Source organism: Nicotiana attenuata, unplaced genomic scaffold (assembly GCF_001879085.1).
Source record: "Nicotiana attenuata strain UT unplaced genomic scaffold, NIATTr2, whole genome shotgun sequence".
NCBI classification, from domain to species: Eukaryota; Viridiplantae; Streptophyta; class Magnoliopsida; order Solanales; family Solanaceae; genus Nicotiana; species Nicotiana attenuata.
The window spans coordinates 265,612-281,263 of NW_017671067.1; the positions used below are offsets into that span (position 1 = coordinate 265,612).

The 15,652-nt window shown below is 35.2% G+C and overlaps 2 protein-coding genes across 4 annotated transcripts; one reads left to right on the forward strand and one right to left on the reverse strand.

Moving 5' to 3' along the window:
• Positions 1-2,171: 2,171 nt before the first annotated feature.
• On the forward strand, positions 2,172-9,079 carry LOC109205657 (U3 small nucleolar ribonucleoprotein protein MPP10). Of its 2 annotated transcripts, none has more exons than XM_019368392.1 (13): positions 2,172-2,984; positions 3,146-3,207; positions 4,076-4,196; positions 4,326-4,436; positions 4,749-4,886; positions 6,156-6,224; positions 6,352-6,393; positions 6,558-6,626; positions 7,079-7,150; positions 7,242-7,295; positions 7,398-7,539; positions 8,482-8,544; positions 8,632-9,079. In XM_019368392.1, exons 1-13 carry the CDS (start codon positions 2,289-2,291, stop codon positions 8,646-8,648), a joined length of 1,656 nt encoding a protein of 551 aa, XP_019223937.1. In that variant the 5' UTR covers positions 2,172-2,288; the 3' UTR covers positions 8,649-9,079. The 2 variants fall into 2 exon arrangements, with proteins under 2 accessions (XP_019223937.1, XP_019223938.1); XM_019368393.1 differs by having other exon boundaries at positions 4,329-4,436.
• A 355-nt stretch (positions 9,080-9,434) lies between these two features.
• LOC109205658 lies at positions 9,435-12,460 on the reverse strand. 2 transcript variants are annotated; one of them, XM_019368395.1, is made up of 5 exons: positions 12,287-12,460; positions 11,434-11,538; positions 10,681-10,936; positions 10,525-10,602; positions 9,435-10,215 (listed from the first exon to the last, which is right to left on the reverse strand). In XM_019368395.1, the coding sequence occupies exons 1-5, from the start codon at positions 12,317-12,319 to the stop codon at positions 10,094-10,096; spliced, it is 594 nt and encodes a 197-aa protein (XP_019223940.1). In that variant the 5' UTR covers positions 12,320-12,460; the 3' UTR covers positions 9,435-10,093. The 2 variants fall into 2 exon arrangements, with proteins under 2 accessions (XP_019223940.1, XP_019223939.1); XM_019368394.1 differs by having other exon boundaries at positions 12,278-12,460.
• Between the last annotated feature and the right edge of the window lie 3,192 nt (positions 12,461-15,652).

Here is a 15,652-nt window from a genome sequence, read left to right on the forward strand (position 1 = left end):
AATATTTCCCCAATGATTAAACAAGCTTACCTCTATTTATTTAGAGGATACATGAATTAATAAAATATTAAATTACAAACCCAACTAGTTGGAAGAGAAAGAACAACTAATATTTTATGCCAATTAAAATATATAGAAGAAGATATTAGAAGGAAAAGGACGTATAAGAGGGAAAGAAGATAAAAGTATTTCTTTTGTCTTGCTAATTGCTAATGATGAAAAGGAGAGGTTGACAGTGGCTATTTATAGCCTCATTTGCATGAAACTTTGTCTTGCATGACAAAAACGTGGCAGATGATTTGCCACTTTTTATACTTCTTTTGCCACTTATCATAGGCTTCTAGAATTGCTGACACATTTGTCATTTAGGCTTTGAAATATAGCCATATGTTTTGTTACTGTATACGTATAACTATAAGATTCTTGGTTACGGCTGCTTTGTATATATATAGCCTTGGACTATAAATGTAAATAATTGAGGAGGACTTAAAATGGTATCAGAACCATAAGAGGTTAAAACAACCCTAGTCAGAAAAAAAAACAGAGGCGACGGCATAACAATAAGAACAAGTTCTTCAATGGGGGGGGGGGGGGGGTGGTGATAATATTTCCAAGGTAATCTCATCCTTACCAGGAGTAGGATCATCGCTTAACATACCATCTCCCATAATTCTGGAGACTTTTCATTGAAAACACTTATACTATTGGTCAAAATCATTTGGTAGCATTGGTATAATTTCTCAGGAAGGGAAACGTCCAAATTTCCATATCTATTCTTGTCATTGCAAAAATTGATAAATTTATCAATATTGACGAACAAAATAAGCTTTTCAAAACTTGTGCCTTTTCTTACAAACAAAATAAAAGTGTCAAATTTACCTTCAAAGTACAAACTATTCGAAAATGGTCCGAGTATGCTTATGTACTTTGCAATGAGTTCGAATTTGACCACTATTTTTCTCGGTCAATATCACTCATCCCTCTAAATCGATCTCTACTCTAAAAGTCAACATTTGAAGAAACATTAGTCCACCACCCCTTCTCACTTTCGTGACATTCACAATAAGACCATGCATAAATTCCATACAAAAATCACCTTATTCAAATGATATCTCTAACATATTCACCTTTGCCACTTTCTTCCTTGATCGTTTTGCTTTCGCTAGAAGACAACCCGCTACCATTATGACCCCATCTTGATGCCACAATATTGCTGCATTTAGGAATTGATCAATTATGTGTACATGAGTATATGTTGGCATTAAGAGATCGATGTAGAAGTCAGTGGAGTTCTAATAGGGTCGGAATTTCATTTGGTGATGCAATTGATCATCGTTTAAGTTTCATCCCACTGATTTGAGGTTTGAGGATGGTCAATTTGAGCCGGAGGATATATACTTTGTTGTTGAAGGTTTTGGTTGTTGCTGAAGAGAAAGGTGTCATTGCCGAAACAATAACTCTTCAAAAATCAAGGGCAAATCTAGACCTTTTGCATTGTTAAATACAACAAATTTGTCACATTTTTCCAGTATAAAAGGCTCATATGTTAGATAGCTTATGTTGTTAGTTAATAAAAATAGATCAAGCTAATTTTTGTCAGGGCAATGATAAATTCTACACCAACTATTTACTTAAAGCAAATTGGAACCATTTTGCACAATTCAACGGCGATTTTGATCTTTTTTCCGCTCTAAAGATTATAAAGAAAAAAAGAATATGTGAATTTTTCTTATCGACGTAAAAATATGTGTTACTCCATATTTTATCAGCCAAAAGTTTAGCTTGATTAAAATTGCAAAATAAAAGTATATGGGTTAACTCTCTTTCTTTCGACTTTTATCATATAATTCATTTGCAATAATTTGTACTCTACAGGAAAACAACCCTGATCTAGATGAAAAGATTAAAATGCAAAGAACTAGAAAAGAAATGATGATTAACTGACAATAGTCATGATATCATTTTACCGATATGAAAGAAATCTTATATATTATCAATTTATTATCAGTTTTGTTTGTTTAATCTACATTTGAATGGATTGTCTTACATTTTAATGAGATAAGGGAAATATATTGCTCAAGAGAGGACATTTTAGTATGAAACAATAAGATGGATTTTCATCATTTTTTAATCCCCATTAACACTCACATATTAAAGGGCAAAAACCCTCATTCAGGTCGGGTTACGGACCATATATAGAAATAAAAATTAAAAAATTTGAAATAAAGAAAAACCTTACGCCTTTCTTAAACCCTACAAACCTCACAAGAACACCGTCATTCTCCGCCATGGCAACCACGGCGGACGACAGCCAAAATGCTGGCGGCGTTAAGGCTCTCCGGCGGCTCAAATCCACTGACGCACCTCTCTATCTCTCAGCTTCACCGGACCTCTCCGAAGCAGCTCGATTAGCCTCCAAGTACCTATACTCTTCTCTCAAACCCTACACCCCGAAGTCACCTTTCGCTCAACTCTTGACGGATGGTTTTGATGCTGAGCAAATATGGCAGCAAATTGACCTCCAATCTGAGCCCTTACTTTCCTCTCTCCGTCGCCAAATCAGACAATTTGAGAAGAAACCTGAAGAAATTTCAAAGCTTTTCAATTTAGTTGAAGAAAAGAAGAGGGACAAAGAGGAATTGGCAGTAGAAGAAGGAGAAAGTGAAGACTTTAAGGATGTAGCTATGGATGATTTTGATGACGAGGATGATGTTGATGATGACGATGAAGAAGAAGAGAATGATGATGATGATGAGGAGGAGGGTGACGATGGTGAGAAGAGTGAAGACGGGGAGGAGGAGAATGGTGGGGTAAAAGGGGGACTGGAAGATAAGTTTTTCAAGGTAAACCAGTTGGAAGAGTATATGGAGGCTGATGAGGCAAGGGAGTATGGCTTGAAGAAGAAGACTAAGAGGACAAGGAGCAAGGACGAAGAGGAGGATGAAGAAGATGAAGAAGAGGACGAGGACGAGGACGAGGACGAGGTGAGAATTTGCTGATTTCTGTAAATTGAGGTTGATTATGTTTAACCATTTGGTGGTTCAGATATTATGCTTAAATTATCATGATTTCAAGCAGATTGGTGAGTGGAGATTTGTACTTCTTGGATAAAGCATTCATTTTTTACATTATCTTGTTTTTGCAGCTTGGATTTATGGGCCTCGACGATGATGAAGATGATGAAAATGGAGGAACCGAAAGTGCTAGGTGCGCCTTATTTGTGTTCTTATTTATCTTTTTAGTGTCCTATGATAAATAAAGCATGAAGTTTAGCTGCCAAAGGTCGAGAAGAATTTGCAGAATTGGCTCTTTATAGTTTGGCCTTAGCTCAATGATTTCAAGGAGATAGCAAAGCAATACATCGCACTCAATTAGAATAAAAGATACTTAAACTCTTCTGGTTATTTTTCAAGACTTGTGCTTATTGTCCGTTAAGTAGTATATTTGATGTCGATTAGGCAGTGTAGAGTTGGGTGTGAAGGGTGATGGAGTGATATTTTTCATATTGCCTTAAACTGAGGCGGTCTAGATTAGACTATGTGATTAAGCTCCCTTATAAAGCTTAACTGAAAGTCTTTATGTAGTCCTTCAATAGTTGCCTTGTGGATGTAGGGTGCTCTTTTTGCCTCCCCGGGCGACTGTTATCTATATGCTTTGTCATTGTGACAGTTAACCAGTCTTAGATAGTGATTTTGGATGATGATACTCTCCGGTTTGATAAAATAGTGTAGGAGCCTGTGCTTTCTTTCTCCCTCTATATTTCACTGCCCGTATTAAACAGCCGTCATTGATGGTACAACCATTCAACTAAGTCTCAAAATTTTAATTAAGTATCTCCAAGTACTAATTCTCCAAAATGGGCTCAAACCTTGCAGAATCAGATTCCATATTTGCTGTTCTTAGCTTAATAGTAAGATACACATGCACTTGTCCTGTGACAGTTCTCTTTTACACTATTTTCACCCCTCTATTCGGAATGGCAATCACATTATACATGTCAGTGAGGTTTTAAACTTTGTTACCTCAACATTGACACACTTCCAATTTGCTCATTTTCTTTCTCGATTATACACAGATATGACGACTTCTTTGGTTCAAAAAAGGGTACTGGACGGAAGAAAAATGTCAAATCATCTGATCTATCAGATGGCCTGGGAATGGATGATGACATGAGTGATGATAATGATGACAATCAGGTAGTGCACTCTTTGTCCTTTCAGTTGTAAAGTTTATGAAGATGTCTGAGTAAGTGATCTATAAGCTTCAAGTCATTTCAATATCTAACACGTTTCCTCCGTGTAACATATATTCTTCTTCTGTTGTAGAAGAAGCAAAGCCTTTCTACCCATGAAAAGGAGCTTGTAAAACTCCGATCTACAATTGAGGAAATGGAGAAAGCAAACTTGGAAGAGAAGGCCTGGACTATGCAAGGAGAAGTAAGATCTCTCTTTCACAATTCCTTACCTTTTTAAAAAAAAATGTTCTCGGAAGAAAAACCAATTCACTAATACACAAGCCTAGACCCAAGATGAAGCTGAAACTCGATTATACCTATACTCGTGTTAATTTCACAATATTCTTTTCTCTCATTGTAGACACTACATTACGATCTTCATAAATCTTTTCCTTTCTAATTGTTCTTTCTTCCTTTCTAGTTCCCGTAATCACTATTCCGTTGACATGTATTAGCTATATGTACCACATATGGCATCTTCAGACCTGTATGTTTGAACAATCTCTATTGGCAGGTAACTGCTGCTAGAAGGCCAAAGAATAGTGCATTGGAAGTTGATCTGGATTTCGAGCACAATGTGAGACCTGCCCCTGTAATTACTGAAGAGGTTACTGCATCACTTGAAGAACTAATTCAGAAACGTATTGTGGAGGTGAATATTTTTCTTTTATTTATACACTGCTAAATATCTAAGTCGCTTTTTTCTTTGGACCGCTGAGGTGAAATTATTGTTGACAGTATCTCTTCATTGAAGAATAAAAGAGATCATTAATAAAAAGATATTGTTAGCAATAAATTTATCTCAATAAAAGAAAAGTAGAAGTCGAACGATTATAGAAATTCCATTTTCTTTCACATCTTCACATTTATTTCATGAATCATTTCTAGTTTGTTGACTCTAAGGAGGTTTTGTTTAACTTTTTCCTTCTCCGATTTTCTCCTAGAAAAAGAAAATTTTGCATAATTTGACTGCAGCAAAAGCTTCATCTAGTATGTACCAGAGAAAAATTGTGTAATTTAGTGGTAACCCGGTCAAAGGACATGGGCGAGCTTGGAACATTTTGACATGGGAGGATATGTCTATCCTAGTAATATAGCTGAGGCCTGAGGTTCCTGTATTGAAATTTTATTTTATTTTTCTCAAAAAATAGTTTTTGGCCGCACTAAGTTTTGTGGTTTTTGTATTAAATTTTTGAAAGAGTAGCCATGTTCTTTTTCATTAATTGTTATCAGCATATTTGCTAAAGTTGAGGACAAACTAGCAAATTAACCGTTTTGTTATTTCCGACAATTTCCCACTCTTTTCTCACCTTATAGTCGCCCCTCCCTCCAAATTCACACTCACATCTGTGAACTGGTCTCTGATTGGGATGTAGCAGAGAATAAAAAGAGCATTTAAAAGGAAGAAAGAAAGAAGAAAAAGAGAATTTGTACTTCATCAAAAAAAAAAGAAGAAAAAGAGAAGAAAATGGACATGGAGAAAAAGAAAAATAAGTTGTTGGAATTAATTTACCCTGAATCTGTACATAGATGTTAAGCAAATTAAATGTAAGGGATAAGAAGCTTAGAAATTTTACTCTGAATCTGAACATCGATGTTAAGCAAATTAAACAAAAGGGTGCATTTGCTACGTTTTACTAAGCTTGAGCACTGAGAATGCAAGCAGCAAATTTATTTGTTCTTGTGGGAAACTGGCCTGCTAAATAAAAGTTTAGGAGAACAGGTTGCACCTTTTTATTCTTTTTCTTTTTTGTTTGTAAAAGTTAAATTATAGGAACTCCTTACAGACGTAATAGTCATATCGATGTGCTTTGTTCTTTTGCTATTGCTTTATGCCTGCCTTTTCTTCTCTTCCCTACGCAACGTTTTAGTGTGCATGAAATAAAGTAAACAACAACTGACCCCAGCTTGTGATGTCTAGGGTCGGTTTGATGACGTTCAGAAGCCTCCTAGCTTGCCATCCAGAGCACCTAGAGAAACAAAAGAATTGGTAATTGCTCTTTTCTATATTTGTACACGTGTCCAATCAAGTGGATTCTATACTAATTTCAAGTGGACAGCTGTAACTAATGATGCTATGATTTGATGTTTTATTTTTTATTTTTATGGACATGCAGGATGACAATAAAAGCAAAAAGGGCCTTGCTGAAATTTATGAGGTTAGTGCTTTCGGATTCGTGCTACTCGAGGAGATTGATACTTATTGGTAGCAACTGCTGCTATGGATATGTGTACTCTTTATGCTTTATTTGTGAACTTCCCAAAGGAAAATTTCTGTTATCTTATTTAGCCACTTTGTTTCATATATTACATACTTTTGCAGGAGGAATATGTCCAGAAAACTGGCCTTGTATCAACAGCATTATCCTTCTCAGACGAGCAGAAGAAAGAGGTGTGTTTGATCATTCACCTATAATCCAGCTCTCTTCTTTATAACAGGAGGGGAGGTTCTTCTTCTTTTTTACTTTGTCATTGTTCCCTTTTATTAACCTCATCTTACATGCATTATGCACCATGTCTGACTATTTGATGCATTATTTATAAAGTGATTAGTGATAAGTGATAACCTCAGCTGAAATATATTATTGCTGCTTTGAATACGATGATCAATCTAATGAAATGCAATGGTTGGGTAAACTTAGGTTCTTTGTGCACAAATAAGAAAGTGATAATGCTGTTAATAGGTTTTGAGACTTTTAACAAATTACAGCATGCAAAGGAAGGGCTACATTCTCTTACAGCTTTTTAGGGGTAGCGTGTGGAGGAGGGATTGGAGAGATGGTTCAATTGCTATGCTCGATTGCTCCTTTTTTGATTATGCTTTATTTTGAAATGTTAAAACAGGCGACTATGCTGTTTAAGAAACTGTGCTTGAAGTTGGATGCGTTGTCTCATTTCCACTTCACTCCAAAACCGGTATGACTATTACAATGTACATTCAGCTACATTTTTCCCAATCTGTACGCGGTTTGTCTCATGTTGCTTCTCCATGACTCAAATTGGTTAGGTCATAGAAGATATGTCTGTACAAGCAAATGTCCCAGCACTTGCAATGGAAGAGGTGAGCTGACCTGCATAAGTCTTATTTTCGAGTTGACTTATCATACTTGCATAAATTCATCATTGTTCAAGTATATTTTCTCATATTATTGTTCTATGGTAGATTGCACCTGTGGCGGTCTCTGATGCAGCTATGCTGGCTCCCGAGGAAGTATTTTCTGGCAAAGGAGATGTTAAAGAAGAAACAGAGTTGACACAAGCAGAGAGAAAAAGGAGGAGAGCAAAGAAGAAAAGGAAATTTAAAGGTAAGTCCTTTAGCAATGATATGCCCCAAGGACAGTTTCCATGGTTGCCTGTGCAAAATTTAATTAACAAACTTAGTACAAGATTTTATACTAGATAGAAATAACGTGTAATCAACAAAGATTTTGGGTTCTTTATCAACTTTCCCAACCTGTGTTTTACGCTTCCAATTCGCTGCCTTAGGTGATAGTCCACACTCCACATTTTGAGACATAAAGCAATTGTATTAGAGTGAGATGGAAGTATTTAGATGAGGTTTGAAACGTGATACAATGCTTGAAAATTGCATATCAAGATTAAGATAGCACATAATAGTATTGTCTCTATTGATTTCAAGTTTGGGAGAAGTAAAACTTTTATGGGCAGATGAAGGCCCAATGTGTGCAAAGTTCAGTTATGCCCTGGGTACACTTCCTATTGGTTCATAAGTAAAGGATATTATTGATGGGCTTGTGTTACTGAATATATATCTCCTAAATCTTATCCCTCTTCTCTATTATCAAAAGAAAAAACAATGTTATTCTCTTTTTCCTTTGGGCGGGCATGGGTTGGGGATGGCCAGGCAGGGAGGGATTGTGTTTGGGCGATGACAAGCTTTTTGCTTTTTCTGGTGGCAGCACCTGAAACTAGTATAGTAGATATTGTTGCCTAATCATACCTTTTCATTTTCCCCCTAATAAAGGTGGTGTCTGAGCGATCTTGTGCGCAGTTCAACCAATTCACCAAACACCCGCTATCTCCCGTTCAATACCCTTGGGGGCCTTGTGAACTTTCATGCTCGGAATAAGATAGAAAAATTTACATCCATGCTCAAGTATATCTGTAGCTTGGTGTTTAGGATTTAGTTTATGGTGTCTAAAGATTATCAGAACTTATTTAGGAGTGCTTTAGCAAGCAGTGTTTATTTCTGCTTGCTATTGTTAAGTTGGGTAACTTTTGTACAGCTGAGTCATCAAAAAGGATGGTCAAGGCGGCACCTCAAAATACATTGTCTGATGATGTTGAGAGTAAGTTATATTACTAATTTCTTTTATTCTCTTTATTAGTTCTTTCCTTAATGAATAACTTAATTCTGGTATGCCATTATTTTACAGGGAATGAGAAGTCATAATGTGTACGAGGACTGAATCTGAATGGTGCTGCCCCTCACCCAAGCAATTGAGATAACAATTTTGGCGCGGGAGGTCTTCTGTGCCCTTGCTCACCCGCTCAGAGCTGCATATCCATAGAAAACAGTTAAAGTGTCCATTGTGAACACGATCTAGTGTCCTTAGGAAAAATAGGTGGCATCATTTTTATGGTAATTTGGCATACAGATGATAGGAAGAAATGTCATTACTGGCCCAAGTTTTGGTTGAGAAGTACGAGCAGGAAAGAAAACTTCATAATGATGTAATGTATCTTTTTTAAGGGAGTTTTGAGTCCTTACAATGTAATTTATTATTTTTTAAAAGGAGTTTTGAGTTACTTCACAGGATAGGTAACTTCAATACGATGTAATCTGCTGCTTTATCAAAAGGAGTTTAGTGGTCTTGGGTGTCATTATGTTGAATTTAATGGGAGTTGCCCAAAAGCTTTTGAAATGTAAAGAGTTGGATTTTTGGGTGATAAAAATGTCTCATGTTTCTTTCAGACCCATATGGCTGGAACGTTAGTTCGTAATTTGAATCAACATCTGGTTATAGTGAAACAACTTATCGAGTTGTGTACCAAATTGGAAAATTAAGCGTATCTACACAACAATAACAACAACGACAAACCCAATGTAATCTCACAAGTAGGATCTGGAGAGGGTAATGTATATGCAGACCTTTCCCCTACCTTGTCAAGGTAAAGAGGTTTTTGATAGACCCTTAGATCAAGCAACAGTGAAAATAGAATAACAAACAATAACAACTATGCAAAATAGTACCAGTACGAACAGGAATAAGAGAAATACAAAAATAGTACCAGTACTACTGGTAAGACTAAGAGACACTAGCGACTACCTGTTACAATTTGTAATATACAGTTACAAAGTCATTTGCTTGTCTTACTAGGATTCTATTACATACACACGAAAACATAAAAGTCCTTCCGACTGGAGCTACAACAATAATGACCAAAACAAAAATTAACATACCTTAATCCTCAACAAAAAAATTACTCAATTAATTAACTATTTCTGTCATAATATCGGCAAGTTAAGGGGCAGATCAGATATGATCCTGACAAAGCACTACATCCTCTCCATGCTTTTGGTTATTTTTGAAACAACGAAAAATCGACCCACTCTTTTCATGTATTTATGAAGAGTGCAACAATCAAAACAATCCTATAATGCAATACAAAAAAGATTCTACTCCAACGGAAAACATGATGGCCAAGATAGCAAGCTTTTACAGCTCCTGACAGGAAGAAAGTGGATTAAGAAGGAGCAAACAATACAGGTGTCTGCTCTAAACCTCTTTTATTTCCATACTGCGTCCAGTTTTAACCCCTTTTGCTAATATCGCCATCTTACAGGTCAACATAAGATCAGAATTCCGGTGCTTGTGGATTTAACATCACCCAAGCCTATTTGTTCAAGTGCTCTTCAAGTCGCTCAATTGCAGCACCTACACCACCCTTCACTTCATTGCCATCTGTTGTCCCAGACCCTTCATTGGCTTTCTCTACAAGCTTCAAATGAAGCCACCCTGATAGAACAAGTTTGTTTTAGTAAATCTGCAAGTTCTCATTTAACACAGGAAAAGCATAGCCCACCCAAAAGCTGGTCCCTACTTCACATGATTCTTCATGCTTAAGGAATACATAAGATGCATGAAGTCCTCATAATTTCAAAATGTAAACCAGGCTGCCTAAGCAGAGATGATAAGTTCAATCATTTATAATCAACTGAAGTTACAAAGTTTTAAGTTTTAGTAGCATCAGCAATACTATCAGGTTAAGAACTTTGAGTAAATAAGAGCAATTGAATAGATCGAATAAGCAGGTCATTCTATTACCAAGAGGGAAGCAAACTGCAGCACCCAAAGCAGAACCTAACATCACATTTCTCGCACGCCAATGGAGTGATCCAGGCACTGGAACCATAAAAACAAAGAGTGAGTTGGGGAGGAGATAATCTTAAAAAGGTTTGATGCCCAAAATTTGCCACTTACTAATTAGACCAAATGTTGCAGCTGTAGCAGAACCAGCTCCAACAACATTATAAACATCATGCACCCCACGCTTTTCAGCAAGCAGATTCTGTAATCCATAGAAAGCTGCAGTAAACATTCCAAGCCGTATTCCGCCAACTATGGAGCCACGAGTGACTCGTATAAATCTTTTTTCCATAGCATCTCTCATGAGCCGATACTGTTCACGCTTATCTGGTGTGCTCCCAAGCTTTAACATCACCTCTGCATCCTTGCTCTGATAAAAGAGAAGAAAGACCCATGAACACTAGAGGAACCACCCATGCAGAAAGAAAAGAATTTCATATTCTTCCTTTTGGGAAGGGAGGACTAGGGAAATCCTATTTATTAGTTGCAGCTTTCCTCCAGACCTCTGGAACAAAAGCAGCAGGAAATCAAATTTTCTTCAAATGGCCATCTACATTTAACATTATACCGGATCTATTGTAGAAGAAGATATGCATACAAGGTTAACAAGGCCATAAAGTTCTGGCTGATTTAAGAAGGCAAAAGGTTTTCTTCATTTTTTTTTTTCTAATCTCAAAATTTTATCTGACCTCCTTATCGAGTACTTTGAAATCCCATTTACTATTTAGACAAATGTAACATTTTACTACTGTCCAAAGCTTCACAATTAGCATTTCCTCTCTCCATTTTATCTTCCTAAGTCAAAATGCAACTATGGAAATCAGTAGTAAGTGCAATATAATAGTTACAGTGTGAAGAGACACTAACAACAGAAGCAGCAGCCTCCTTGCTACCTCCATACAACAAGCCAGCAAATACACCAATTACAGTAGCAGTGCCCCAATTTACAGTTCCTGCCATTTTCTGAGGCCTCTGAAAACAAAAGCAAAACAGATTAGCTTGCTAAGCAAAATTCTGAGATAAGTCAAATACAGTAAAATAGCAAGGAATAAACACATAAGTAAATATTTCATATAAGTCTATTTGTACCCTGGCCCCAACCTACAGTAATGCTTTCCTTAATCCGGATTTAGGACCAGCTATACTTTGCACATGCGCAAAGTTATAAGGAAATAAAACCTTCAGATTAATTTAAAAAGAATAATCAACAAAACACTATTGGCAGTGGATAGGAATAACAAGGAAGACATTCATAAAGTAGTTAGCTGGACCACAGTACTGGGAACCGGAAAATTCTTCAAATGAAATAAAGATTAGAACTTAAAACAAATCATGTGAAAATGCCAATAGTAGCGGAGCCAGAAATTTCACTAAGGGGCCCCAAAATTTATAGAAGTCAAGGGATTCAATACATAGTATATAACTAAAAAACAATTTTTAGATGTCTAAACAGTGTGATTTCCCGACGGAAGGGTGTTTGGAGCTATGTGGCTCCGCCAATGATTCAATGAATGCCAATCAAACAACCAACTCTTTTCAAGTTGTTAATTGAGGAAACTTGAGAAGTAGATATCTGGAGTGGGGAATTCAAACAATTGAAGAATTCCAACAAAAAGAAGACAAACACAGGAAGAACAGCAAGGAAAAACTCAGCTAATAACTAAGTTAAAAGTAATCAGAAACCAATTGATGTATCGGAGAGATGACTCACATGAACCACCTTTTCATCTTCAGTCTTTTCCGAGGATTCCATAAGTAACGACGATAACTGAGAAGTATGCCTCTTTGTAACACAAGCTCAGCCTCGAAAGATCGGCAATGGTTGCAGTCTCGCCAATGCTGCAAATGAATCAAGCCGAGTTGAATTGAACGTTCGAGTCTAGCGGCTCGATTCGGACCTATGGAGGTTAATACCCGGTAAGAAGTCGGATCGGGTGGAGACCCGGCCCTTTTGTTTGGGCCTTCTAAGGAGTTAGTCTCCTCAAAATAGCACGGTATAGCCAGTTTTCGTACTGGTCATTCAAAAATAGCCAGCGTTTATCAAGTCAATAAAAAATAGCCACTATTTTGCTGTAACAGAGACCGGTCCAGCATAATATACTGGAGTTCGGTGCACGTGTGTATGAACTCCAGCATATTATGGTGCACCGGTATACTTTGCTGGCTCCAGTATAATATACTAGAGACTGGAGCACCGGTGCTCCAAACTCCAGTATATTATGCTGGACCGGTATACTTGCTGGAACTCCAGTATATTATGCTGTAGTTCTAGTGTACTTATGCTAGAACTCCATCATATTATGCTGGAGTTCCAGCATACTTATCCTGGAACTCCAGTATAATATGCTGGAGTTGAAGTATACTTATGCTGGAACTCTAGCATAATATGTTGGCGTATTTTTCAGGTTTTGAACAATATTTTCGCTCAGATTTATCTTTACATGAAAAATGGCTAAATTTCGATTACTTTTGAAATTGGGCTATTTTTGAACAACCAGTTATAAATCTGGCTATTTTTGATCTCCGGTTAGTCTCAGACCGTGCCCTAAATCTCTATGATGGGTCGGTCCATCAGTATTTTTTTTGGTTTTTGTTAAATGATTATGAGAAATATTAAACAAAAAATTGCAATACATTGAATTTCCATGTTCTTTTAATGACTCGAGGATTGTGATTGTGCTACTAGCAGGAGCTGGATATAAATCATCTTCTCTTATATAGCTCTCTGTCACTGGAAGGGTATTTCTAATTTATACTTGGTTCTAAGCAATATATTCATGAGCTTCGCTGATATGTATAATTTCCTCAATATTTAAAAGTAATACACTTGTTTTTTCTAAGTGGAAAAGATAATGTATACATGTAAAATTATAAATCTAAGAAAATAAATGACACCACTAATAAAAAGGTGGGAGAATTACACATAAGTACAAGAGATATTTACACTGTAGGGCTCTAATAAAATAGTATTTATATTACTATTACCACATTTGGATTATTCTAATAATAGCACATTTTATTACGAATGTAGCATATATAAATAAAATACTAGTATTTAATAATAACGTATTTATTTTTTAACTCTTCCTTAAAACAAGGGATTACGTTTAAATTCTTCATATCTTATTTCTTTTTCTCTCATAATAAATAACCGCTAAGAAGATTTCTCTGATCTCCTTGAGAGATGTTTCACGTTTTCCTTTATTTTAGTAAAAGTTCTTCCCATCACTTATCAATTTAATTTTGTTTTTTCGAAAATGATGCTCAAATACTATTAATGCTTTCTCACAATCTTCGGCAAATCACTCTTCTAACGAATTACCAACGCAAGAGTCAAACCAAATATTTCTTTCTCCTCATACTTTTTATTTTTTAATGTTATATAATTTGGTGTACAAAGTATCATCACCTGCCAGACAACCAAGTGTTCAAGTATAAAATTCCTTTATGATATGTTGTCATTATTCATCGGTATGGCAGGTATTTCCCAAATATTTGATACCGTATGTTTGTTTTAAAATACGATATATTAAATATACACATTTATTTATACTTCATACCTATAATATGCCAAAAATATTACATAACAACATTTGAAATAAAATATACACAATTGAGTATGTTTTATAATGAAATTATACCTCAAAAATATATTTATACCAAGGGGATTTTTGGTATTTTTTTCCAATATTTTATATTTATGGTGGATTGTTTTATTTTTTCAGCAAAATATACATTTAATATATTTATAATATATTATATTGTAAAAGTTTTATACAATTTTAATATTCCTTCAATAAAATAAATCATTATTAACTGAAATTATACTGTGAATATAATGTAAATATTTTACATATTACTCTTCAGATTCCATCAATATATATTTGTTTAAAATAATATAACATTTATACAACGTAAATTACACTGTGAATATTATGTAACTATTTTATTAATTTATTTCACCTTAAAAAGAAATTTAAAAGAAAGACGAAAGGCCAGAAAATAGGAGAGTTAATGTGTTAGTGACTTGACTCATAAAATCTTAATTGAATATGTATAATTTCTGTTAGAGTGGCGAGAGGAAGGAAAATAAGATAGTTTAAATAGAAGAAAAGAAAGATAAATGTTCAAAGAGAATCCCTATAAATAAGCAAAAGCAAATGGAATTGATTCGGAGGATTTACTGATCAATAATCAATTAGTTCCTACAAATAAGAATTTTTTTAACGTTTCTCTTAAGGAATGACATTAATTAGGTGTCATTTTTGTTAATTACTTAGGTGCCATTTTCTTTATTACTCACTACTGCCACGATTATGTCAAATTTTCTTAAATGTTATCTGCTTATATTTTTTGCAACTCATAATATATAGTGCAATTTCATAAAGCACTATCTTTTAGTAGTAATTAGCCATCTATAGATACATTTGCTATATTATGGATTATAGATATCTTTTCTGTGTTGATATGATGTATTTGATGTATTTAAGCTATTGTATTCATGAATACAGTAGCAAAAATAGGCATGAATCAGGGAAGTCCAGCTAATCAGTTGTTGTATTCGAATGTATTCGACTGTATTCATGGCGTGAAACATGGGATTACAGCTGGACAGATTACTGTATTCGACTGTATTCACGGCGTGAAAAAGGGGATTACACTGTTTTTAAACGAAAAAGTGTATCAATTAACATAATAGACTCCTAATATAACTCAACAAACTCAATTATAACACACAACATTTGTACTTCCGGTTATAAAGAAGATTCTCAACTGGAAAAAATCCCAAAAACATAGCAATCTTAAGAGAAATTATATGATACATCTGAATACATAAATTATATTAATTAAAAAAATATATGAATACATAGAATACAGCGAGATACATTGAAATACAATGAAAAAAAGACAGTGAATACAATGAAATACACGGAATACAGCGAGATACATTGAATTACAATGAAAAAAAAAGACAATGAATACAATGAATTACAGCGTGATACGTTGAAAATACATTGAAATATATTAACAGAAAATCAAGTTGCTCAGCCCCAAACTCCATCGTCTTTGCTCAAGAACAAACCCT

What these genes read in the sequence shown, in the direction of transcription:
- LOC109205657 (XM_019368392.1), top strand. Translation starts at nt 2,289, where the DNA reads ATGGCAACCACGGCGGACGACAGCCAAAATGCTGGCGGCGTTAAGGCT. An exon ending in AGGACGAGGACGAGGACGAG is followed by an intron (nt 2,985 to 3,145) that starts GTGAGAATTTGC and finishes TTGTTTTTGCAG; the next exon opens with CTTGGATTTATGGGCCTCGA. An exon ending in TTCAGAAACGTATTGTGGAG is followed by an intron (nt 4,887 to 6,155) that starts GTGAATATTTTT and finishes TGTGATGTCTAG; the next exon opens with GGTCGGTTTGATGACGTTCA.
- LOC109205658 (XM_019368394.1), bottom strand. Translation starts at nt 12,319, where the DNA reads ATGGAATCCTCGGAAAAGACTGAAGATGAAAAGGTGGTTCAT. An exon ending in AAGATGAAAAGGTGGTTCAT is followed by an intron (nt 11,539 to 12,277) that starts GTGAGTCATCTC and finishes TTTTGTTTTCAG; the next exon opens with AGGCCTCAGAAAATGGCAGG. An exon ending in TGCAACATTTGGTCTAATTA is followed by an intron (nt 10,603 to 10,680) that starts GTAAGTGGCAAA and finishes TTATGGTTCCAG; the next exon opens with TGCCTGGATCACTCCATTGG.